The following is a 27,885-nucleotide window of genomic DNA, read 5'->3' on the forward strand; positions in this document are numbered from 1 at the left end:
GGCCTGGAACGCAGCAGTCCTCCAGCCGCCATGATTGTATACAGGTTGTCTCACAGTATCTGTTCCCAGGTATCCTTGTCTTAGTTTTAAGTCGTTGGTTTCAGATACCTACTGGGGTGGGACGCAAGTCTGAGTGTTGCGTAGGCAAAAGAAGCTGGGTTATGTCTACTTGGTGTTCTACTCGCTGCACTGGTGAGTGTGAAGGTGGGACCCTACCTGTGACTATCAAGCAGGAGACCCACCTGTTTGGCCTTCTGAAAAATTGTTTTAATCTACTGTTAACAAAAAATCGTTTACAGACAATAAGCTGGGTGACCTCTTTATTCTCCCCTCCCCCAAGTCTATCTCATGACTCATGAAAAGAAATTGGAAGTTGGGAGAGTTTTGTGTTGAGGGGGCTAAACAAAGATGCTTTCGTCTTCCCACAAATCAGAGATAAAGATAAGGCCTTTTGTTACCTGCTGACCATAGAGCCCAGTTGGGCTGAACCGGAAGGGGAGAAGAGTGCCTTCACTTTGATTGGTTGCTGGCCGTAGGCTCGGGAATTGGTAGAAAAATTGAGTTTCTACATGAACGTGGAAGCTAAGGGATACATTTGTCTGTAGTTTCCAGGGATCACACTAATAGTCCCGTCACGAATTTCCCCAGATGCTGCACAGTTATTGATACTGAGATTCATTGTGCATATTTGTTTTGAGAGATTTGATTTAGTAGACCAGGAACAACTGGACAGTTAAGTTGCAAGGCTCAGATCTTCAGATTGGGGTCCTTGCTTCTACCCCTAGTTACATGGTGCATAGCTCTGAACACTGCTTGGCACATGGTTATGGGTTCCTTCATTTGTGGGAAGCTAGAAACCTTCAGAAAAGTTATAGTGGGATATTGAAACCTGTCAGGTCCTGATCTTTGATGTAAAACCCCAGCCAAAGAATTTCTGTTCTGCTTCCCTTCCCCAGGGATGGCCTAACACTGTTAGTGACACAAAGGGTCACCTGTTTATTGTGCACGAAGTTCTTATTTAGCACCTACACACCTTCTATACAGTGTGTCTAATACTGGAAACAAAAGACTAAACAGAAAAAAATACAACTTCTTTGTGACTTTTACCATTGATCATTTATGGGTGGGGCAAACAGATCCGGCTACAGTGCTGCAGATACATGTAAAGTCACAACCCCGGAAGAGTAAACAAGGCTGTATCCATTGACAATCAGCTCTCCATAAATGTGAGCTCTTGTTAGAAATATCACACAGTAAGTCCTTTTCTGACTGCATATCTAAATTAAGAAACAAACTCTCATTCATCCTTGAACACAAATTTAAGACAGAAGACACAGGACCAAGCAGTGAAGGGCCCTGGGAGTAGAGATGATGAGGTTGATAATATACGGGAGGAACTGGGCTGAAAAGGTATGGTGGTGTCCTTTGCCAAATAAGAAAGGGAGTTTGTGATCAATAGGCTTGCATTACAGTTACAGGGATGGGCATGATCAGGTCTCCAGTTTGGTTGGCTAACCCTATGAAAGTAAAGTCAGTTACTCTATAGCCATGTCATGGCAGCTGGATAGCTAGAAGGCCCTGCTGAGGAGAACAGCTGTGGAATGCCGTGAAAAGTATAGCCGGCTGACACTTTCATCCCAGGCTTGCTCTAAGAGTATAAACATTTTAAGGTTTTGAGATTATAAATACCTTTAAGATTATTTATACTGCAGAGAGAGGGTAAGGGAAAAGAGTGGGAGAGAGGATGGGGAGAGAGAGGGCTGGGGAAGGAACATATATGGGAAGGTTAATATCAAAATACTGAGTGGTCACATTTGGGATGAAAAGGGTTTTATGCTCTCCACCTTTTCAGTAATACACATTTTTTAAGGCATAATGAAATGTTATTTAGATGATAACCGGAAAGACAGCTGCACTTGCAGTAGATCAGAAGAAGATAAACTAATCTGAAGGCAAGTTAGGATGATCAGGTTTATTACAAAGGAATGAAGGACCTATGGAGGTGGCACACATTTCTAATTTCAGTGCCCAGAAGCCTGAGACAAGAGATTTAGGAGTTCAAGACTAACCTAGGTTATGTAGTGAGACTGTCTCAATGAACCAAGCCAGTCAACTAAACCAACCAACAAAAAGACACCAACTACAACCTTAGGACTTTTTTGTGACATTGGCAAAATGGAATGACTTTATGTGCAGGAGAGACAAGAAAAAAGGTTGCTTGCCATTTAGATGAAATACTTAACAGATAGTAATGGGTTGTTTGAGAGGAACATGCCGCAGATAGGAAGGAATAAATTCTGGGTGCGTAGAGGGGTGTGAGGTGTTGAAGGTTGAAACCTAGTGTCTTGAAAGTTGCGTGAACTGGCTAAGTGTTGTTGGTAGGTGAGGCACAGTGCAGTGGGTTACCAGAGTCTGTGTTAAGAATAGAAGAGACTTTTCAAGAACACTGAGTGTCAACGTCCAAGTGAAAACATTTCTTCAAAGCAGATGATTGAAAGCGTCAGAGGAGGAAGGGTCTTTGTTGAGATGGAGATTTAAGGGGAAGGTGTCTGAGATTTTCTAGGGAGCGGTCCCCAGTGAAACTAATGATAACCCATTATTACATACAGGGACACAGGTAAGAGGAACATGAGGAGGGAAGGGAAGTCGGGTTGTAGAGATGGAGGAAAAGGAGTAGTTGATCTGGGGGAAAGGAGTTCGGAGATGAACTTGAGAGAGACTTTGCCATTTTTATTCCCCTACACCTTTCTTTTGTTTTGAGACAGGATCTTAACACTAGCACAGGCTGGTTTGAACCTTGGTGTGAAGCCTAAGCTGGCTTTGGAATCATGGGAACCCTCTTACCTCAGCTACCTGAGTACTGGGATTGCAGGCACAAGCCACCATACTACTCACCTGCTTTAACTTAAGGTTGAATGGGATTGGGGTATTTTGATAATCAGAGGGAATCAGGTGAGAAGTGAGGATGGGGCTGACTGTAGACCTCGGAGGTTAAATTGAGGCAGAAGGGGGCATTTCCCCTGGTGAAGGAAGACGAGACAGTTGAGGTAGTTGGGGTGACAGTCAGAGACTTCATGTATGTTTGCACATGTAGTCTGGATGCGAAGAGCTGAGATTTTGTTGATGGGCTGGGTAGGAATTGGAGCCAAGCACCTTTGTGCAGGATGGAAGCCATTGGAGGCAGTTATGGGGTTGCTGGGTGCCCAAGAGGCTCCGCTAAAATTAGAGACCTCATGGTGAGGAAACGGGGCCTTCAGGAGGGGGAATATTTATTTCTGGTGCTTACGTCTCCAAGGATGAGTAGATCAGTAAGTGTGTGTGTGTGTGTGTGTGTGCGCGCGCGCGTGTGTGTGTGTGGTGGGGCAGATGGATGTTTGTTTACATATATGCTATTTCTTAAGAGTCCAGTTCCCATTTGCTTAATAGTATAGTCACCTATAGATTTTAAATCATATGATTTTCGTCTTTTTCTAGAACCAAGTAATATGCCAGCTTGAGGTCCTTTTTTTCTGTCTTTTGCTTTCCTGGGTGTGGTCTTTTTGTTTTGTTTTGTTTTCCCTAAAGTTTGCATTTTCTCTCCCAGTAAATTTGTTTCTTCGAGTAAGTGATGGAATGACACGTGAAACCCAGATACTTACACCGTCTCCACATTACATGCTATCAGTTCTGAGGAGCATCCTTGGGGCCGTGACGCTCCTTGCTCTTAGCTTCCAGTGTGGGGGATGTAATAATGGAGAAAGTTACTTTATTAACATGGTCTGGCGTGATAGAGAGGAAGAAAGATTTGAAGATTCTGCAGAAAGGTGGGAAAGTTGCCTATTTGAGCTGATGGAAGAGTTGGCCAGTCCTGGGCTGAGATGGTTGCTTGGCCCTTCAGAGGAGGCCACTGGTGGAAGGCAGACGCATGCTGGGATGCGGGAAGAGGAAGAGGTTCCGATGGAGGCCATGGCTGAAGTTGGAGAGGTGTGGGATGTATTTAACAGCTGAAATAAACGCAAGACTCCATATCCAGATAAGTCACATGCAGAGAGGACCACAGTGAGCTCCCTTTGCAGTCTGTCCCCTAGAAGCTTTACCTTCTGTTGATTTTTTTTTTCCAGGAATAGGGCAAGGATTTGACGTGGGTGAATTTTTCTCTATTCCAACTTTCAGAATGGAGAGAGACTTTCCCTAGTAGTCGTTCATTATTTGATTCCAAATACCATAGGCTTGTAGGAGTTCTCATTGCTCCATAGATGAAACCGGTCATTTGAAAGTGACCAGACATTGCTTATCTAAGGCCATTGTTTTGTGAGAAATGCTTTCAAATTTTATTTGAAGTATCCTTAAATTTCTAGTTAACATTTTATGTATTAGTTTTCACTGTAAAATACAGTCCGATGGTCTTCCCTCCCCTCCCATCACCCCTGTTTTCAGGACAATACTGAAGTGTAGGTCACTGTCCTTTCCCAACGTACACATTTGTGCCCCAGCCACTGAAGGAATCCTTTAGTTCCATTAATTTGAGCGAATGTCCCTCCCTCCCTCCCTCCCTCCCTCCCTCCCTCCCTCCCTCCCTCCCTCCCTCCCTCCCATCTTTTCTTTCCTCCTCCTCCTCCTCCTCCTCCTCCTCCTCCTCCTCCTCCTCCTCTTCTTTTTGGCAGAGTTTGTGTGTAGCTTTGGCTGTTCAGGAACTCTCTCTGTAGACCATGCTGACCTCAAACTCACAGAGATCCACCTGCCTCTGCCTCCTGAGTGCTGGGATTAAAGGTGTGCCACCACAGCCCGACCCAGTGTCACTTTCTTATGAACACATCCTTACAGCTCTCATACTTGAAGACGGCACATGTATAAAATCAGGGACCAGAGGTGTTTCTTGCTCAGTGCACATGCTTTTAATTTTGAACTATGCTTACATGAGGTGACGTGGATCCTCATCGCCTTATGAAACACTGTGCTTCCTGGCTGTGGAAGGGCACAAGGGCGCATGCGTTCCCACATCACGATGAAGTAGACCTCCTTTCTTTCCTGTGTGTGTATGTGGTTTGAGTTTATCCTGTGGCCCAGCTGCTCTGGTAGCCTCTGAGCTATTGTGAAGGGGGGCGATATAGCATGGAGGAGCAGGCCTGGAGTCCCATGCATTTACATCCCCAAATCAGCAATTCGTAGGCTGTATACCCATTGTCCTGTCTCACTGGTGACCAAGCCCCCTCACTAATCCCACATGTTAGATCTTCTACTGAAATATAAGAAGATCGGTTTGCCCAGTTGGTCTTGGAGATTTTCTTTTGTAAAATCTTGGCTTGTTTTCTCTATTGAGACACAATTTGTACACTAAGGGCATAATGTTTAAAATCTGTTCCCTTATCAGAATCAGGGCTTCCTGGGAGAAGTTCATATTTTTTTTATGCACAAACTTCTTTTGCCCCAAGGGACTCTCTGCTGTTCCAGCAAAACCAGAGCTAATTATTTGCATGGTTCCTTGTGGGTCTGGTTTTGTGTGGACATCTGTCTTGTCTCACAGTTCCCCGGAGGCAGTGGTTGCAGCTCCTTCTTTGTATCCTTGCTCCTGGATAGGTCCTCGGCATCATGGTGTCTGGCAGGCATATATCAATCTCCTTGTTCTTCGGAATTTGCGGCACCTAGCATCGCTGCTCATTCCTTATGTTCCTCTCGGCAGCAGGAACACCACCTTCCTAGGTTTTCCTTACAGTTCTGGCTACTCTTCCCCGAGCTCAAGCCTGCGGCCACGAACTACTGGAGTTCACAGAGGATCTGCTGGGGCTTCTGGGAGATCCTAGTTCTCAGCTCTACTTACATTTGAGGCTTCATGGAAACTCTGTCCCTGTGGATCTTGCAAGAGTCTCACATGGAAAAGTGAATCTAGAACTTTCTGATGAACTGCAAAGATCTCTCGGTTCTAATGAGTTCAAAATGCACCACACCCCAGCTTCCTGCTTTTTGAGTGACTTTGACACACAACAGGTTCTGGAGCCCCAAACCTAGAAGTCTTGCTGACAGTCCCTCCCCCGCCCCGCTCTGCACCCTTTGAGTCCCCAAGAAAGTCCCTGCGGTCCTTTCCTCTCATTTCACCCCAGTGTCCTCTGAATGCAGGTTCCATGGTGGAGCCTTCAGTTTCCCTGTTCTTAGCCAGTCTGCTTCACTCTCCACCTGGCTTCTTGGCGCACTTTACAGGTGAAGTTACTCATTCATCCCTGCCTGATTTCTCTGTACTGACTGCGTTGGATGTCTCGGAAGTCAGCAGCCATCTTTTGGGGACTCCTTTTGTATTGTTATGCAGCGAGCTCCTTAGGATGTATGTGTCCTAAGATGAGGAAAGGAAGGATGGTAAAGTCTGGGTTGCTTTTGTCTTCAGGACTGGTGTTTACTTCCTTGCTTCCAGTGGGTGGAGTTTAAGCATATCCTTTCTGGGAAGACGCACTGTAGACACATTTTGCTGGTGACAGATAAGTGTTAATTTTAGAAAGCATAGAACAGAAAAGCAAAAGAGGGAGGAAATAGATTATCATTTATGGCTTTGAATCTGTCTCTCCATTACATCATGACCATTTTCTTCTGTCCTACAGACGACCCTTTTGGAATGATTCAAAGTAAAATTAACATACTGAAGATAAACTTTTTTTTTTTTTTTGAGTGCTTGCTTACCTTTTATGGGGGCTAACTCTCGGGAAAGAGCTCTCCTAGGAGAGACTTCTTATGGGATCCGAGTCTGCAAGGCCTGATGACCCCAAGGTTTTGTTTACAGTAGGTTATATTGGTTTAGTGTCAAAGCCATTTTCTTCTTGAGTAATGTGGCTGCTTCCAGAAACTCTTGTGTTCTAACCTGGACCTCCCATCATCTTTCTTAAGGCTGGACTGAAGATTTCTTGCTCAGTTTTCGTCACAAAGTAACCCTCCGTATTGTTCCACGAGACACAGGGAACAGTAGCTTCAGGTTCCCTCATGAGGAACTAAATCCCATCTCTTTGGTGAAAGAAAACAAATTTGTATTTAAGAACTAGCCCGTGGGTTGGAGAGACAGCTCAGCAGTTAAGGGCCGTGCTGCTCTTCCAGAGGATCCAAGTTCAACTCCCAGCATGCACATTAGGCAACTCACAGTCACTGGTAATTCTATTTACAGTAGGTCCAGTACCTTCCCTCATCTTTGTAGACATGCACACACATACACACACATTAAAAATAAATCTCCAGACAAAACAAAACCCAGCTATGTCTGATTTTTCCCGTTGTTTGGCAGTTTGGCATCGTGTCTAGCATGAGTACACTGGACTGTAAAGGTTTCTTTCTCACCCTCAAAGCACCTGTAGGGAGGTGACAGCGGAGCTGGAGGGAGGCACCCTCCACGCTCTTGGTGCCTTTCTCACAGTCTGGTGAAGAACTCTGACCCCAAGAGGGGTCCCCACCTGCGGAGAACCCTGATGCCTTCTGTGGAGACCTCCGCAGTTCCACACCTGTTTGATGGAGTTCTTCAGTTGTGTGTTTTGATACTCAGACTCAGTTTTATAATCTCGATACAGTCATTAAAACATACAAGTGAAATGCCGTGGGCAGTCAGCGTGGTCCCCAGGGCCTGGTTTATCAGCAAGGGTGTATTTTTGGAGTGGCATGTGTGGTGTAGTTGCAGAGAGCAGCTTACGGCCAGTGCCAGATGGATCTCCCTCATGGAATCTGCTACAGATCCCAGGGGCCCCATTAGATGGGGTTTACTTTCAGTATTAATCTTGATATGAAGGCAGCTGCTGTTCTTAAAAATATCATACCTCTAACTTACTTTTATTATGGCCAAGGAATTTTATAGTTTGGCTTTAATAGATGACTTCAGCTTTTCCTTCAGTTATTAACGAGCACCTTGGAATGTGCAGTAATTTTTCTATGTGCCATATATCTATACACACACATACACGCATATGCATATATCTATACACACACATACACACATATGCATATATCTATACACACATATGCATATATCTATATACACACATACACGCATATGCATATATCTATACACACACATACACACATATGCATATATCTATACACACATATGCATATATCTATATACACACATACACACATATGCATATATCTATACACACACATACACACATATGCCTATATCTATATACACGCAATACACACATATGCCTATATCTATATACACACACATACACACATATGCCTATATCTATATACACACACATACACACATATGCATATATCTATACACACACATACACACATATGCATATATCTATACACACACATACACACATATGCCTATATCTATACACACACATACACACATATGCATATATCTATACACGCAATACACACATATGCCTATATCTATATACACACACATACACACATATGCCTATATCTATATACACACACATACACACATATGCATATATCTATATGCACACATACACACAGATGCATATATCTATATACACACATACACACATGCACATATCTATATACACACATATACACATATGCATATATCTATACACACATACATATGCATATGTGTGTGTGTGTATGCACGCACTGTTCCACTAGTCACAACAAGAAAAATAGTTCCTTTTGTTAAGAATAAGTGGTAGCTATAGGCTACAGAGGAGTCACTCTAAACAAGGAACTTACCTTTTATTGACGAGCCAAGGCGCTCGCGCTTGTTTCCTAAGCTGGAACTTTCTCCTAAAAATGTTTTGGTGTAACCGTAATATAATAGAGATAATATAACAGTATTTTAAAGGTAGTGTTCATAGCCTTGGCTCAAAGGCAGTATCACCGATAGCCTTCTGTAAATGCTTTGTGCTTTTTCCTGTGTTTTCCTTCCCTTTGGCCGCGTGGGCACCGGCAGCTTTCTTTGGGGTGCCTCCATCCGGTTGAGGCACTCTGGTGGAATAGAATTGAGTTTTTGCTGAGGTGAGTACATTTGATAGGTGACTTAGGAAGAGCGGCTCACAAATTGCTAGATAATCACATCCTTTGGATTCATGTAAGGAAACGTGAAGGTAATCTTGAATGTATTAGTGTGCCGTGCCTGGGAGCCCAAGAAGAAAAAGCCTTTTATTTAGAAATACTTAATTTCACAGTTATTTATACAAAATGCTGAAATAATTTTGAGCTGTGTACCAGATTAACACTGGACAACTTGGCCGAATTTCATTATTTGTCTTCAAGATGGAACCAAGTGGCCCTGCTTTGAAGAGATTTTATTTTTATAGTGATGCTCAAGAAATAATTAGCCTCATACTCAAAAACTGCTTTTCAAAAAGCCCGCCTTTAAAAATAAATATAAGCTATAAATTCTTAACTCATATATTTGGGAATGGTTGGTGGAGAGGAATGTGATTGCCCCCATATGTCCTAAGACCACATCAGAAGTGGATTTATGGTCTTGGGTGAGCCCTCCCGACTTTAAGGTTTTAGACAAACAAACATCACTGGTCACATAGAGAAAGGTGATAGTGCGGGCTGTACCATCCGCCATCTGGTAAAAAGAAAAAGTTGTCCTTCCAGTATTTGGGTCATCTTAAAACTACAAGAAGATACATGGCACCGAGGTATTCTTGTGGTGTGTACAAAGGGGGTTCCTCAGCCATGCAGTGAAGCCCCGGCCTGATCTCTCTGACCAGAGTGGTACCTGTGCTTGCCCAGATTCTGAAAATTTCTAAGCAAGTTTCTGAGGCTTGCTCTCAGAAGTCATGGTCATGAATTATAGACATTCCTGGAACTGGTATAATCCTGCTGGACTTAAATGATTATACATCAGTTTATATTATATATGCTTGTGAACTTGTCATTGATGTTTTTTCAGTTAAGGAAGCCTTAGATCTTTGGTTTATCAGATGTGATTAAGTCTGGAGAATAAACACACTGAGTCACTTAAAATATTACATGAAGGATTTATGGGCTTATTGATCTTCTGGGGAAAATGTTAGCCTTAGAAGGACATTTTAACTATTTCTATTTCTGGACTTATTCTCATCAGAAAGAAAATAAAAGTCAGTGGATATTTATACACATAAAGCTCATAGCTGACAAGCCACTTATCGATACAGATTTGAAACACATTCACCTTGATTGCGATCAATAAGCTTGTGCATAGAGATATTCAGAATCGGCCTGATCGCCTCCCTGGGAAAGCACACTGGTGCTCAGACGGAGTAGAGGCAATAGCTCTGTGCTATTTATCTTTTTAATACTTTGCCTTTCGTCTTTTATTTATGCTTGCTGGGTGGAGGAGTCTGGGTTTCTCAGCCTCTCTTGATCTGGGTACGATGGTTCTGCTGAGGCCCTTCCTGCAGCATACTGGGTCCCCACCCTCTGGGTAAACAGCAGACATGATTGCACTTTCTGGGAAACACTATTGCTCCTGGTTGAAAGTCACTAATCTATATACTTGTGCACATAATTTTATCTACTACTTAGTGCTTACTTGTTTATCTATGTTTAGTTTAGATGGCTGAACATATGAAGGCTATAGAACATCAAATCTTAGACTTTATAAGTCAATGCCAGGAGACCTTATAGGAGACATTAATGTTTTTCTGGCACTCATAGTAAATCATAATTAGACGCTTTTCCATTGGTCACTAGAGTTTAATCACTGAATTGAAAACATTTGTAACTAGTCAAAAGCTCTTCATGTAAACATAGGTTCATTTTACTTAGTTTGTTGTTTCTTTTATAATTTTGAAACTTCATGTCCTTTAGGAAAGAAGGGTCCTCAGTATAAACATGCCTTCAGAGACCCTTTGGGAGTTTTGTTTGTTTTTTTTTTTTTTTTTTTGAGACAGAGTTTCTCTGTGTAGCCCTGGCTGTCCTGGAACTCCCTCTGTAGACCAGGCTAACCCTGAACTCACAGAGATCCACCTGCCTTCTGAGTGCTGGACCTCCTTAATCATTTGATTGCAGGAAAAACTACAAAGTCTAACAGTACAAGAAAAACAACCTGGGTTTTTATCTTCTCTGGCTTTACATTTCTACTCTGTTTTATGGCTTCATTGAATTGCAGTAACAGTGGTTCACCTGACTTCAGTGTGGACTGACTCATGCTTGACATTTGATGAAAATGGAAAATATTGAGTGGCTTAGTAACACATCCCTAACCACTCTGAGGCTGGGGCATTATCATTTGAGGACTTCCTTTGGGCCAGGCTCTGATGGGCTCAGCCCCTGACCCCAAGGAGTCCAGCAGAGAGACAGGCATGGTAATAGATTACAGTCCAGATGGTCCATGTTCAGTCTTTCTGCTTCCACAGACATGCACATAGCCCCTGTTATCCTTGTTGATGTTGAGGCTCAACCTTCCCCACTAGTACACATGTGCAGACTCCTGGACCATCATTGCTTCTTCCATGAATGCTGTCTTCCGGTCTCTTGGTGTGCTCCACCCACCGCTATGACACTGGGCTTCTCCTTAGTATCTTTCTCTCCCAGTATGCTCTACTTTCCAGGCAAGTTTCCATGGGCCCCTCAAGGCTTTTCTCATATGACTCCTCTCAGAGCCCTCTGGCTTTCCAGGGAGAGTTCTTTCTTACATACCCAATGCTGTTCCCATCACGGAGAACTGTATCTTGCTTTCCCATTAGCAGAGTCTTGGGCAGAAATCAGAACTTATTTTTAGCATAGTATCTATTGCACTCTATTATATAATGGGCTAGTTATAAATATTACATAAAGCACCTCAACGAGACCTCCTCTTACCCATGTTATTGAGTTCCTTCATTCCAGGATTTATCCTTTTCGGTGGCTCTTTCTTTATGGGGTCCTTGGCTGGCGGTTTGGCATTGCTCTGCTTCCCCTGACACAGTCCATTTCCACAAAATTCTTTCATCCTTACAAAGGAGGAAATCAAAGCTATCAGGGCGGGACTCACCTGACGATGCCCAGCTTGACATGGCAGAGTTGGGATTTGAACTGAGATCTCTCTAGTTCACCTATTTGTTCGTCTATCCTATATATGCACCGAGCGCCAATTGTGGGCCAGACATTAATTATCTCGTGGTGAAAAGAAACATCACTGAGCCAAAAGAGATGCTTGTCATCACCGACCTCGCCAACAGTAAGCAAATGTCAGTGCAGGAAAGGCAGTTTGTGATGAGTGAGCTGTGATCCCAACAAGACAGAAAGTGGGATTGTGGGAAGTGTAGTGAAGGTAGGTGTGCAGTATGTAAGTGGCTTCGGCAGAGAGAGGCCTTGCTGAGGAGTGAGCATACAGAAACATACATAAAGGAAAAGGCAGAGCCAAGCCAGGACCTGCTGATCCAGTGATTCAAGAAAGGGGCCAGGAGACATCCAGGGCAAAGTGGTTGAAGCCTAGTGGCAAGAACAGCCCTCTTGGGAGTTCAGGGAGGCTCGACCAGCTAGGGTGTGTGGTGACTTGTTACTCTGGAAAAAGATTTGCATTTTGATCTGGATATCACAGGGAAGCCTTGTCTATTTTTTTGCTCTCTTGTTTGTTTGTTTTTTCATAAGTATGTGTCTGTGGTATGTATGCATTGGGCACGTGTGTGCTCTGGAGCATGTGTGGAGGCCTGAAGTTGATACTGGGTTTCTTCTCTGAGTTATTCTGGGGGAGGTCCCCTTGCTGCAGCTGGAACTCAACGTCCTGACTAGTCTTTCTAGTTAGCTTGCTCCACGGATCCCTTGTCTCAACCTCCTGCATACTGGGATTACAGGGGGCTTTACTCTGCCTCCCCCACTGCCTTGCTTCCTAAGAGATCAATACTTAGATCCATTATTCTTGAGCCCAAGCAGCAAGTACTGTCCTGAAGCGCCATCTCCCCAGCCTTGCCATTGGGGTTTTTAAGTACGGAGCTCTCTTCGACTGTCACAGAGCCAATGGCAGTCAGTCTTGATCTGTCTTGGGCTTTTCCCCTGCCTACTAATATGATTTTTAAAGAGTTGGCATTTTATGCATTAACCCCTTTAATTCTCAATGTCTCACAAGGCTGTTGACCTTTTATCTTGGTATTACAGGTCAGAGAATTGAAGTAGATGGAGGGTACCAGTACCTGGTTGCCTGTAGCACGGCTAGGATCTTGAACTCATCCTCCAGCTAGTTTGGTGGGACTGAGATCCTGACAGTCTCCTGATAAAGTGTTTCCTGTGTTTCATCCCCCCTGTTGCCTGTCTGTGTGCAGTGTTGACACATGCACCCTCATGCTTGCCTTGGAGATTTTGGGTTTTTTTTTTGTTGTTGTTGTTGTTGTTTTACTTTGTTTTTTTACACTAAGAATAGAATCTAGGCCTTGGCACGTGGTAGAAAGAAGATACTTCCCATTGAGCCACATCCTCAGCAATCATGGTCTCTTTCAGTATGTGCATTTATAGAGAGGTATCTTCTCCCAACAGAATCTTTTATAAGCTTCCTCTTGTGAATACATTTAAGAATATAAAGTTGGCTGTTGGAAGCAGGTCATCCATTCCTGGCCACCCAGACTCAAAATAACCACATGGAAACTATATTAATTAAATCACTGCTTGGCCTATTAGCTCTAGCGTCTTATTGGCTAACTCTTGCATCTTAAATTAGCCCATTTCTATTAATCTGTGTATTGCCATGTGGCTGTGTCTTACCAGCAATGTTCTGGTGCATCTCTCTCCTGTGGGCGGCTACATGGCGTCTCATTGACTCTGCCTACTTTCTCCCAGCATTCAGTTTAGTTTTCCCCACATAGCTCTATTCTGCCCTGCTGCCAGCCATAGCAGCTTCTTTATCCATTAACCAATAAAAGCAAAACATATACAAAAGGACTTCCCACACAATTTCTCCTTTTCTGTTAAATAAAAAGGAAGGTTTTAACTTTAACAAAGTGAAATTACATATAACAAAACAGGTATCAAGCAAGAATTACAGTACAATATTTATATTTACTTTATCTCTTATCATAACTAAGGAAATCTATAATTATAGCTATCTATTCTTCGACTCCATCAAAGACCACAGGAGGATATAATATTACCTAAGTTAACAGGAAGGGCATTGTAAGCAACTTCCAAAATTCTAGAATTGACAGAGACATATTGCTGCCTGGACAGTCACCCAAAGTTCTTCTGTAACATTGGAGCATATAATCTTCAGTTTACAGGTCCATAGTATCCAGCAGACTTTTCCATGAAGCAGGAAATTTGAAGATCTATTCTGCCTTGTAATGGCAAAGTCCATCAGTTGCTTTCTTCTGTGTCCTGCAGAATGTCTGGCAGACTCTTTCATGAAGCAGGAACACTGAAGGACTGTCTCAACTTTAGGCAAGTTTAGCAGTCATTTTTCTGTGGGTCCTGCATGTCCAGTTCATACAAAATAACATCAAGCAGTTCAGTAAGGAACAGTTTTTTTGCCCAAATGGCTAACAAACTCCATAAGGAGCCTCTTCAATGTCAATCTTCCTCTTGAAGTAATTGGTGATGCCAGGAGCAGATGTGTCTCATTGTCATGAAACGTCTTAAGTTCTTAAAAAATTTTAAATGCCAAATTCTGTTAAGTCTTTCAAAGGTTTGAAGATTATGTATCTAACTGAAATATATCTCTGTGTATCTAGAAAACCTAACTAACATGACTACAAGATTGACTATTATAGATAATTATATATTAACCTATATTTCTTAATTATACATTACATTTTTAATGAGCTGCACAAACACAATATCTTAATTAAGAGCAGAAATATACATATAACAAAATTGACCTTAAATTTGTATCAATAAGCCAAGATTTATACCAATGCAAATCTCTATAGCATATCCCCCTTTAAATGTATACAAACATTTATAAACAATATTTGGGAATTTGGGCAGAGTTCTTTCCAAATTACTTCCTTCTTTTTGTTGGACGAAGTAATCTTGAGGGTGTTCACAGAGATCTTTCAGGGAGTCTTGGTCCATCAAACCACATTAGCCTGGAAGGAATCCATAGGTTCTCATCTTCTGTGGAAACAAAAGCAGAACCTCCTTTCCAAAACAACATATCCTTAATCCTAAATTTTGAAGTCAAGACACCTTTAAAAGATATAAGTCGGTTTAGCTTAGCAGCTCATACAATTAAATGTCTCTCTTTACTTAGCTCCTTTACAGTCAAAAATTCAAAGAAAGCACAATAATATACATAGTCCAGACTCTCTATGTATATTCCATCTTTATGTGACTTATTTTTCTTTACTCCTTTTATCTATGACTGTCTGTAGTCTGTCTCCTTAAAGACTTTGTTTTATTTTTTATAACTGTCTATATTTTTTTTTCTCTCTTCCAATCCTAAATACATTTATCCAACACTGTGACCTATTTAGAAGTCTTTTCCATCTGGATTTGTCTTTATTGCACATGTATCTTTGATTTTTTTTTTTTTTTGACCGGGGTACTTAATTTTTAATGCTAAGCAAGCATTGCTAGGACCATTCTGTGGTCTTGCTTGCTTGTTCCACCCAGTCCAACATGGCAGAGACATGGTCACTGCCTCTGAGAGCCATTCTCTCCGCCCCAGATTCAGGGTCACAGCAGGTCTGTGTCACCATTAAGCAACTTATAACAAACTTCTCACAGACCAATTTAAATGCTCCATAGCGAGACCTCCTGAAAGAGTCAGAGCTGTTCGTGCTGGCAAACCAGGAAGCTGCATAGTTTTTACTGCCAAAACTGAGTCAGGAAACCTCTTAAAGGAGCTACATCCATGCTTTCTACAAGTAAACAGAGCAAGAAGCTGCTGGACACTGTGGGCCTGTGGGCTGAAGATGGATGCTGAAACATTACAGAAGAACTTTGCGTGACTGTCCAGACAACAAGATGACTCTGTGAATTCTAAGGTTTTGGAAGTTGCTTACAATGCACTTCCTGTTAACTTAGGTGTTAACTTCTGGGTCTTTGATGGAGTTGAAGAATGGATAGTTATAATTATAGATTTCCTTAGTTATGATAAGAGATAAAGTAGATATAAATGTTGTAACTGTAATTCTTGCTTGATACCTGTTTTGTTATATGTAATTTTACTCTGTTAGAGTTAAAACTTTCCTTTTTATTTAACGGAAAAAGAAATTGTGTGGGAAGTCCTTCTGTATATGTTTTGCTTTTATTGGTTAATGGATAAAGAAGCTGCTATGGCTGGCAGCAGGGCAGAATAGAGCTATGTGGGGAAAACTAAACTGAATGCTGGGAGAAAGTAGGCAGAGTCAGTGAGACACCATGTAGCTGCCCACAGGAGAGAGATGCACCAGATCATTGCTGGTAAGACACAGCCACATGGTGATACACAGATTAATAGAAATGATTTAAGTTGTAAGAGTTAGTTAAAAAGAAGCCCGAGCTAATAGGCCAGCCAGTTTATAATTAATGTAGGCCTCTGTATGTTTTTTGGGATTAAATGGCTGCAGAACTGGATAGGAAGAAACCTCTGTCAATAGATTGTCATGCCAATGTGTGCCAGTTAAATCCATGTAAAACCTGAAGAAGCTTGGAGAGGAATTCTAGACACAAAAGAACAGAGTTAAGCACGGCTTCTTGACCTACCAGCAAGGTTTTGGCAGGCTCTGGTGGAGGCATCTGTCTCCTGTAGCCGCTATATGGTTTCTCACTGACTCTGCCTGCTTTCTCCCAGCATTCAGTTTAGTTTTCCCCTCCTAGCTCTATTCCGCCCTGCTGCAGGCCAAAGCAGCATCTTTATTTATTAACCAATAAGAACAACACATATACAGAAGGACTTTCTACACCAGTTGGCCCTCATTTGCCCCTGCCTGTCTTCCCTCTCCCTGCTCACTCGCCTACCTAGATTTTTAACCAATCCCTGTGCATGGTTAGGTCCACAGCTATGTCCACCTCACTCACCCCTGCCTGAGGTTCTCTGTCCCCCTGCCCACTTCCTGAGTTCAAGACCTGTTCTCCTGCATAGCCATTTCTTTTTGATTCTTTCTTCCCTATCTTTGAGGACTATTTGTTGCCAACTTGGTCCTTACATTGCCTTATTTTTCTTGCCCGTCATCTCTACCACACTGCCATTCCTCCAAAAGCAGCAGTTGCATCTTTGTAACCCTCTGTAGAGAAGAGAATACATTCCCCCAGATAAGTCCTATTAACTGGCATTTAGCGAGTACTCAGCTTTGGGGGGAGGAAGGAGAGGCACATAGATGGGCTATGCCAAAGACCTGTTCACCGTGTTGTGTTACCATTGCCATTTTCAGTGGAGTGTGTTTGAGGACACTAGTATCCCAGTTATCTATTCTGGAAGTATTTGTGAAGGTGTGTTAGTCAGCCCAATGACTACTCCACTTTGGCTGAAAACTCTCTTGATTCTGAAACCCTTTTGTTCACATATGTGTGTGTGTGTGTATATATACATATATAGATGTATGTATTTTATATTAAACAAGTGTCTCTTTCCCCCACCACTGTTAGCTTGTCCAGATGGTTGTACAATTCACAAACTCAAATGCATCCAGATCATGAAAATCTGAAGGCCTCTGTGTTTGAGTTGCGCCCATATGTTTAGGTTTTTACTGTTACTCGTGTGACCACACCACTTGCTAAAACTCCAACAGCAGAGCTTACATTGCCTTCTTGATACAGCTATGGGTGTTTCTGGCTGTCCTGGTGATGAGGGTAAGAGAGTTAGATGGATGTCCGCCTCATGAACGGTGACCTTTTCCTGTGAGTGAGAAAAGTGAGAGATGACAAACTCCTGTATCACTGTAAACAATAACAAAATACTATATAACCTCAGCATCTCCCTTAGATCATTCTAGAGACTTAGAAAATCTCCTTTAAAGCCAGCATAGTGAGGTACACTTGTTAGCCCAATATTCAAGAGTCTTAAGGCAGGAGAATGACCAACTTGGGGCCAGTCTGTACTATGCATTGGCATCCCATCTCAAAACAAAAACCAAAATGTTAGGAGGGGGATGAAAAAAGTTTTGTTTGTTCCTCCCTCCCTCTTCCTCTTTTAAATTCAGAGTATTAGTCTAAAACAAACTGGACAAATATTGGCATGTTGTACAGTTCCTGAGAAAAGCATAAAGCATTAAATTAGAGTCCCATGGACTTAAAATCTGATACAGTCAGTCTATGGTGGGGTCAGGTAATTGCATGCTTGGGCAGGCATTGAGTTAGTCTCTGGTCCTTGGCTATACGTTTTGAATAACACTGATTTAGACTGAAGATCATTTCTTTAAAAGAAAGTATTTCAAATTAGAAAAAAAAAAACAGTCATTAAGTTGAGTACCTGAAGCCTTTCCCCTTTGACATCACATGGTCCCTTTCTCTCAGCACTCTGCCTGTCTGAGTGTACCTGGTCATAGCCGTCTGTATGTTGCCACCAATGGGTCCATCCCCAACAGCCCACCCAACCCACCTAAACCTCTGAACCTTTCCTTTCTTTATATATGGATATTTTCTGTTCAGTGGACTCAGTAATTGTCCATACTCACAGGCACAGTATGACATTTCAGTTCACCTTGTAATGATCAGGTCTAGGATGACCCTGATTGCGCCTCTGTCCCAGCATGCATGTATTATCTCTTTGCATTTTGATCATTCTAAATACTCCCTGCTAGCTTCTCAGAAATGCACCAAGTTGTTGCTAAGTGTGGCTCCAGATCCACCCCATAGTTCCTTTCCGGGTACAATGTTTCTCCAGATGGATGTTTCTAGAGTTTGCGGCACTACTTCTTAGAATGTATTTTTCCCTCTTTCTGCTTTTTTATTGTTCATAGATATTGTGCAGGGACATCAATGGTGGTGGGTCCTCCTTGTCATTTGAATTTCGGGAGCTGACATAGTGGCCCAAGGGACTTGGAGAAAACTGTGGCTTCTCACATAGAAGTCCATTGGGTCATTCAGAACAGATCCACTGATCACCTACTGTTTACCGTTCTTCTTGACAACAGGGTTTGGTGTAGCAAAGGGACACAATAGTCCCCTCGCTGAATTTATCTTCTAATAGCCGTGTAGTGAAAGGAGCCGTGGGCTGCGGCCCGGCTCCCGGCTAACTTTACCCGAAATAACTACACGGAAACTGTATTCATTTAAACACTGCCTGGCCCATTAGTTTCAGCCTCTTATTGGCTAACTCTCACATCTTGCTTTAACCCATATTTAGTAATCTGTGTAGCACCACGAGGTGGTGGCTTACCGGGAAAGATCCTAACCTGCATCCATCTTGGGCCGAAGCTTCATGGTGTCTGCCTGACTCTGCTTTCTTTCTCCCACAATTCTGTTCTGTCTTCCCCGCCTACCTATGTTCTGACCTATCAGGCCAAGCAGTTTTCTTTATTAACCAATGAAAGCAATATATAGATAGAAGACCCTCCTACATCATAGCCAGAGGAAAATGATGGCTGTACTGTGTAATATTGAAAGTGTTAATGGGGGTCTAGAGAGATGGCTCAGAGGTTAAGAGCACTGGCTGTTCTTCCAGAGGTCCTGAGTTCAGTTCCCAGCAACCATATGATGACTCACAACCATCTGTAATTCGATCATGTCTCCTCTTCTGGAATGTAGACAGAATGCTGCATACATAATAAATGAATAAATAATAAATAAATAGATGATGAAAGGGAAAGTGTCAATGGAAAAGGTAGAGTGGGGAAAGAAGGATCAAGAGCATTGGAGAAGGAAGCTGTACAGAAATGGGATTGTCATTGAACAGTGGCATCCAGAGACCCAGAAGGAGGGGATGAATATGCTGTGGGGCTATTTGGAGGGACAGTGATCCAGATGAAAGGACCAATCAGTGCAAAGGCCCTGAGGTAGGTATGCGTCTGGGGGTGTTGCTGGGACAACAAGGAGGTCATCAGAATAAGTTAACATGAGCAATGAGAATGTTTGCATGATGCCAGGAAGGAAGCAAGAGCCATCACAAGGATGTGTCCTCTCCCCTGAGCCAATGGGAAGGTCCTGGGAAGTATTGAACAAGGGTCAGGTGACCCAGGCCTCTGTGGCAGTGCCTGTTGGAAGTTTGGTGGAGTAGGGTTAACCTGCTAGGAGGCTCCTGCAGCCAAAAGACAGTGGACTTAGGCAGGGCTGGGTCTCATGGAGGTGGACGTAGGAAGTGGGCACAGGTGGTCTGCCGTGGAAGGAGACATAGAAGGTGGACACAAGTGGTTTGCTTGAATTTAACTAGAAAAGTGAGCCAATAGGATCTACTAATAATTTGACAGGACAAGGGGAAAAAAGGCATAGATTCAAGAATGACTTGACTTGAGGCAGCTCCCTATGGAAGGTGATGAAAGTCAGGCTTGAAGGAGCAAACGAGGAGCTCAGCATTGGATATATGCTTGAAATGCCTGCTGCCATCCAAGTCAGAGTGTTGAATATATGAGTCATACTTTTTAAGATTCAGCAGAAGACATGGGCAATTTTAGTTTGTCAAAAGGCACATGTATTTGTGTGTTTGTATAATTATGCATATGTGTGTGATTCTCTGCATATATACACATATACTTGTATATACTTAATTAATGGCATATATATATACATATATATGTGTATATATATGCTCTTTGCTGGTAAAACTTACATTGGAAAATATCATAGATCAAAAATATCTCAATTTGGATATCCTAAATTGAAAATGCTATTAAGACATCAAGCCTACCAAACATCCCTGTGTCTCCGGGCCTAGCATAGCAGCTTAAACAGGTGGCACATAGTTATGTGCAGATTGAACAAACCCAAAAGCCTTTAGATTCATAGAAAACATTGGGGTTGATTACAAACCCTTTCTGAGATATGTGGGACTGTCGAACCCTTTTCTTGGGGAACATTATAATGGACTTGGAACACCAGAATACCCTCTGGGGAAAGTCCAGCTGGGAATCAGAGAGTGAACGCTAATGTTTGAAATTTGAATTGATTGCCAAGTGGAAGAGTCAAGCAAGTGTATATGATCCTGGCGTGGGAGGGATGCAGGGAGTGAGGCGGGAGGATGCCAGCTAGGCATGCTCAAGTCAGCTGGGGCGGGTGGCTTGACCCCTGGGACCCTTGGTCAGCTGACGTAGAGCAAATAAGTATGATAATACCTCTGTCTTGTTTGCTGTTAGGAAAAACGGGTTGCATTTAGTCCCACTTTGGGAAATGAAAAGAAAAATATGTACAGAAGGCTTCCATGGGTACCACTCATTAGTTACCATTAAAATATTTGACAGGTGACGTTGGGGAGCAGCAGTAATTATGGGTTACTCAAGTTTGATGGGATCAACTTCTCATCCTTTCAACAAATACTGAACTGCTTCTGAAATGCCAGGCACAGCTAGTCCCACAGTTAGTGGAACCCAGTTAAGGCCCTTTCCCCTAGACTTGGAGGCCGTGTGTAGTATAATGCTTTTACCATTACACGGCCTTCTAGAACATAAACTAAATTTAATTGTACACAACTCAAAGTTAATTGTTCTTAGGCCATTATATTAGCGCTCTACCCCAAAGGAGTACTTTTCCTTCCACCAGACAACCGAAGGAGGACCACACTTGAACATGAAATAAACAGGGGGCACAGGAGCTAACTCCTGGAGGCTGAGCATTCAAGAGGCGGACACAAGATGAGTAGGAACTGTTCTGAGGGCCTGGACTCCATAGCAAGATGGTGTCTCAAATAAGCAAACAAAAAACAAAATTTCAAAGGGCCACTCCTTTCCTTCTGACTACTAGAATGACTGGTTGTAGCCCATAAGGAATACACAGCACTCAATAAAATGTGGGTTTCAGATAAAGAATTGTTGGTTTTTTGGTTTGTTTGTCCTGTTTTTGTTGTTGGTATAACTACATCCCCACAGTCCCATGTGCAGAAGAAAAACAATCTCCTGCCACCAGCCAACGTCTGGAGGCTCCTTTTAAGCAGGACATATTCTACCCCAGGTGGAAGAGAAGCCCTTGCTTCTATTTGAAATGATTTATAACTCTTCCCTCCCGATCATCAAGTGCTTCCAAATTAAAAGCCATTAATTAAGGCCTTATGCAGATACAAGAGATACGCAAGGAGGGTTCTGTCCGCTCCAAGTCCCCCCCCCCTCCAGGTGAGAGCTTTTCAAATTACGTGGACCGCTGGAGCCACCTGCTTGACTAAACGCAGCGGCTCGGCCTCGTGCAGCTCCTCAGCACTGTGCGGGTGCCAGTGTTGTTACTGATTTTTCTCATTCCTCCAGGGCAAATACTAATTAATGGATACAATTCACAGCTGATTAGCTGTAGTTTCTTCAGTAATTACATTCGCATACTAACTGTTCTGAAGAGGATTTCTAACCCAGTTCCTATTTCACTCTGAGCTTAATTTGTTTTTTGGGTTTTTTTTTTTTTGAATTGTTTAGGCCTTTAGTTTAATGGCCATTTTATTTTCCTTTGTTGTTCTAGGTGCTATTAGATAATAAGTGAGTTTAATGTTAAAAAAAAATACTCTCTGATAATGAGCTCTTTGCCTTAAATGGATTTCTAATTCCTCAACAAAGCCTACATTTAAATAATGTTAAAGTTGTGATACTGGCTGCCAGGCAGTTTGGGGGTGGGGTGGGGCAGGATTGGAACATGAAGTATATAGATTAAGATATGGGTCATATTTGATTATAGGCCTGAACATTTCATGAAAACATTGTGCAACAGAAGCCTGTGGGGTTTTGTTCTGACATATTTTTAACACATGGAAAATGGAGAAATGTATGTGCACATGCGTGCATGCTTGCATGCGTGTGTGTGTGTGTGTGTGTGTATGCGTGTACGCGAACCTCTGCACCCATGCGTACGTTTTGAAATCACATGCCTTCAGACAAGCCAGATAAAGGTCTTCTTTAAGGGCTAATGAGTACACCTTTCAGAAATGCTTAAAGACATCCACCCAGATGAGCAGGAGGGCTGGAGGAGAGTGTCTGATAGATAGCTCATTTTGTGTGTTGAAGCGTTGGGTGGTGGTTGATGCTGCCTTTGTAAACCTTAGCAACACTCTGGAGCCATTAGTGTTTTTCCTGTAAGTCTTGCTTTGTTCCTGGGTCCCTGACATGATGGCATGTAGCGTGTCAGTCCTGCTTCCTGTGGGCTCAGAGTTGGAGAGAGCCTCTCTGAAATAAGTGATACTGAGGGGAGGATGATGTGGGTTTTCCATATCTGCGTATCCATTTTCTCCTTTTATCAATCTACATATATATCTGAGTATCTATGTACATATTTCTAACCCTGTCCTTCTCTTCACCCATCCAACCATCCATTCATTCAACCATCCATTGATCTTAATCTCATGGGGAAATTATACTTTTTACTATAATGTAACTGATAGCTTTAATATATATTAGAAAATAACTATATACATTTCACCCCTTGGAGACCACACCTGTGCTTCTTTTGATGCACTAAATGAAATTAATAGAATACTTGATACAAGGACATTCTCTTACCATTTAAACATCATAAAAATAAAATAAGTCCAGATAATTATGCCCACAGAGCCTTCCCATATTGCCAGACAGATAGCAGAATGTTGAAAGCAATGAAATGTGCCTACCTAGACCATTTGAACCTAAAAATACATTTCTGCCCAAATCCAAGTTTAACATTTTGATAACAGGTCCCTGGAAGTAAAGAGCTTATGTCTGAAATGCTGATACAGTCTTATTTGTGATGATATGAACGGGCCATTGTGTTAGGGAATGAAATAAAAATTGCTGCGTTCATTGGATCCTGCTTATTTTCTAAACCTCTTTACACTTAATGTTACAAGGAGAGATTAAATGGCACAGCTTTCAGTAGCTCTGATAGAGCTAGATAGGACGCTAAGCTCCGCTTGGAGATTTTAGAAATATTCTTTAGTCTTATTTATTTATATTCATACCACACCCCACTCACCAGAACATAGAATTTGAGTCCTAGAAATGGAATTGTATTCCCTTTAATTCACATTTTTCAGCCTGCCCACACTTGTGACACCTGTTCCTGAAAAACAAGATAGAAAATTCCAACTTGCTTTAAAACATGGCCGAGTGGTTTTCTTGGGAACACCTTTGCTCTCCAATCTCTGACAAATGCTAGTTTAATAAATGACGCACTAGTGACCAGACAGCCAAATGTTTCTAATTGTCTCCTTTCACTATCAGTCCTGGGGAGAAATACAACTATTTTCTAGAATTATCGACAGCAGAGCTCCGTGCTCTAGTGGCGACAGGAACTGGTTGACAGTAGGTACAGCTTCACATTCCTAGTTTGGCCCATGAGCCCCATTATCCTGGCCTTCTTTCCAAATCACTCTTGAGTATTACATAAACAATTACAGGTTTTACTTCGCTCCCCATTAACATAAATCAATTTTTTTTTTCAGTTTGGAAATAATAACTACATGAACATGGCTGAGGCAAACAATGCCTTCTTTGCTGCCAGCGAGGTAGGTGTCTGTCTTACCGTGTCTGTTCGTGTTTTATGTGTTGTGTAGATAATTTAATAGGCTTGAAGGGAAAAGCATGGTATCAAATTTCTCTCTTTCTCTCTCCTGTGGCACAAGGTAACAACTTTGGAGGAAAATGAGAAAAGCCAATTGGAAAAGAAAATAACCCAGCCAGGCTTTATCGCTGTCCACAGGCTGTTGTTAACATTTGGAGCATAAGAGAATCTCTTGATGAAAAAAAAGACATGCCCGAGCAGTAATAAATATGTAATAGACAGTGTGCGCATGCACGCTCACACATGCGCATGCAGACACACACATGTACACACACACACCTACTTACCTGACTGTCTAAGCAGAGAACTGGGTAGTTTGGAGACTTTAATAGAAAGTATTTTGCTTCCTAGCTTTCTAAGGCTAGCTTCCTAAGTCTCGTGGCCCAGGGAGGTGTGGCAGATAGTGTTAGGTTTCCAGAGTGATGTGCAATGAGTATTTTATTGTTAGCGCCCCACCACCTACCATAATGCCCAAATAGTAGATGTTCAATGAGAAACGATTTAGTGTCTGACTCTATGGATAGACATGATCAGCATGTGATTGTCGCTGGGTGTAGCTGGGATTCTGGGTGATGGGCTCTCCACACAGTGCCCTTTCAGCTCCTGCTCTGTGCTGGTCTGTGGATATCCATGGGATAAGTATTGTCTTACTGCTGTTCCTACTATTTCCTTACCAATGACCTCCCACCTTTGTGTGGTCTCATTGGCATACCTTCCAAAAACGAAAACAACCCACCTCAAGGTACTTGATTAGATCAGGAAACGCTTTCCTAAAAGGGTAGATTGTGTGAGATTGAATGTTTTCAAACAAGAACAAACAGAAGGATGAGATGGATCCAAATGGAACAGTTCCTCTGCGGCTCGGGCAATAAAAAGTCTTCATCTTCCAAATACATTCAAATATTGGAGAGTGAACTAGCTTGACCCCAGAGACCGAAAATAATAATGGCTTTGCAAATGATCTTGGTACAGGGGAGCAAGTGATATGAGAGAAATTAATGTCTAAAAATCTGAGCGGAAGTGGAAACTCAAAAAGTAAGGGTCTTTGTCAATTAATCATTTTCCAGTGGCCATCATCTCTCCAGCCAGAAGAGAACTTAGATACAGGAATACGGTTTGGCACTGGCTGCTGTGCTGTTTGGGATAATGAACACAAACCCCATCTGTAAGGACAACATGATGTTTCATTCTGGGGGATTTTTTTCTCCCCTCTACATTTGAATCAAACATTGATGAAAGCTGTGCCGCCAGCAGCTGTTCAGAAACAATTTAATTCCAGCTGTGATAATTCACTGTGTCAGACGTCGGCTGTTATGTGTTGATACAACAGTTCTCCAGATTTGCATTCTTATCAAAAGGAACAAATGTTTTGAACATTTCAGTACAGATGGTATTTAACCATGCACATACTACTTTAACATGTTCCAGGTAAACACTGGAAAGTCAATATCTGTCGAAATTGATCACATAAACGCTAAATGATTAATTTGATCAAAAGGCCATGTCTTTCATTGTTGATAGGAATTCGTGGTGACTTGCATTCTTTCAGAAAACAACGTTTGGGATTTGCAGTACTTAATATTAAATTTGACGTTTATCTCTCTTTTCTCCGTGGAAGGCTTCATATGTAATATTTTACTTCTCTTTAAACGCAGTTAAGATTTTAGCATCTCCTTGGTTACATATTACAATGTTATTTCATTGCATTGTTTTATTAGGTCAATGTAGACATATATAGCTTCTAACTTAAAATTAATGTGTCTTTAAAAAGGATTATGCCACGGGGAGATATTATATGTAACATGTCTCTCTATAGTCCTTTACAAAAATAAAAATTGCAAACCTCTTTAATTTTGAGTGCCTAGCCTGAGGTATGCTTTCTATTGGAGTTTAAGATCTTGTGTAACGGCTTCACGGTGCAATTTTCTGTGATCAAAAAAATAAAGCAGAGTAAATGCTAATGTGCCCCATGATAGTGTTCATCTGATTTCCCAATCACTACATTCAAAGTAAATTTATCTGTATTCTTTTAAACATTTTAATGAGTGCGAACTAATTCTGGAGGACTTTAGCTTGGCATGCTGTAAAGCCTCAGTAGTGCCTGAAACCAGTTTCCTTCACGTGGGCAGTGTCCTGCAAATAACACTGCAGGGACCAGGGTGCTCTAGGTTTGAAATTCACACATTAGCGCCATGTTTTCTCTCTGTGTCGTGATTACTCTGACCATTTTTAAAGTACTTTAAATATTTATTGAAATAATATTTCAAGTGTTAATTACAGTGGTAATGAAAACAGCCAAATGCCACATATCAAGAATGAGTGTTTATCCGTATTGTTAATGTGATATGTTAGATTTCATTAAGCAGTAATGGAGTAGCAAATGAGTCACAAATTACAGTTGCATCTGTTACTAGACCACATTAGTGCCAAAATAACAGCGAACGCAGCCATAGGGTTACGTTCATTAGCCAACCGCGTTTGTGGCCAATTCATCCCTTTGTTGCTAAGAACGCAGGGTTTCACAGTAAGAGGCTGACATTGCGGGGGAGGTATCATTGCAAGAATGCCCATGTCAGAGTATCAAATGCTACATTCTGGCTCTAAAATGCTTTATGAGGTTGCAGTGGTTTTGCATTTATTGAGTCTACCAAGGTTCTCAAGGTGGCCACTTGCCCTGCTATCAATTCCTTTGGTTCATGAACTCTTTCTTTGGTGAGGTGCAAATAATGCTTCTGTTTGAACCCCACCCCTACGTGGAGCTTGCTTCTCATCCCTTTCAGGTAGTAGTTATTCTATAGCATCATAATTAAGAGTTTGAAGAATGATGATTTCAGCTTTTAATTAGCTCTCTTTATCAATAATAGCAGAGTCCGATTACCCCATGCCAGTTCAGTCTTTCAAATACTATTAATAATAGATGAACTACATCTGTGATCCTCTTAGCTAGGAATACAAAAAAGATATCTGAACATCCCCCCAAATCCTGTACCTCACTAAAATGTAGGTGTATATATGTATATATAATTATAATAATAATCCTGGATCTTTGTTCTCTTCCCTTCCCACATGAACTACTACATGGTACAAGAAAGATATTTCATGTAGTTGGAATGCAAGGCAGCCCTGATAATTCTCCAAAGACCCCACTTTAAAGCACAGCCTTTAAGAACGCCAGTACCATTCATTAAAAACAACACGCTAAGATTTCCATAGGTTCTAAAACATAGCAATATCTAAGTGACTAGACAGAGCCCATATGCTTAGTGTAGCTCTGTCAGTATGGCTTTGCACTCTCCGGGTAGTCTTTAGAAGCTGCAGTCTGGTAGATGGTGTTCCGATAAATACATATGGAAATGCTCATGCAAAAGGACACTATTCTCCTTATAGTTTCAGTAAAAGCACCGGCATCTTTTAATATGAGCCACAGTAGTCCTGACAGAAACCGTTGCATGAGACAGTAACAATCTCCATACA

General features: G+C 41.9%; 1 protein-coding gene across 2 annotated transcripts in view; it reads left to right on the forward strand.

Annotated features, from left to right (window-relative positions):
• Tox3 (TOX high mobility group box family member 3) overlaps positions 1-27,885 on the forward strand; it is a 103,131-nt gene that overhangs the window by 50,725 nt on the left and 24,521 nt on the right. For both annotated transcript variants that reach the window (XM_057753858.1, XM_057753859.1), the window contains exon 2: positions 24,293-24,355. In XM_057753858.1, coding sequence (XP_057609841.1) covers positions 24,293-24,355 — 63 coding nt within the window. The remainder of the gene's footprint in view (positions 1-24,292; positions 24,356-27,885) is intronic.

The sequence above is a fragment of the Chionomys nivalis genome, chromosome 21 (assembly GCF_950005125.1).
Source record: "Chionomys nivalis chromosome 21, mChiNiv1.1, whole genome shotgun sequence".
In the NCBI taxonomy this organism is placed as follows: Eukaryota; Metazoa; Chordata; class Mammalia; order Rodentia; family Cricetidae; genus Chionomys; species Chionomys nivalis.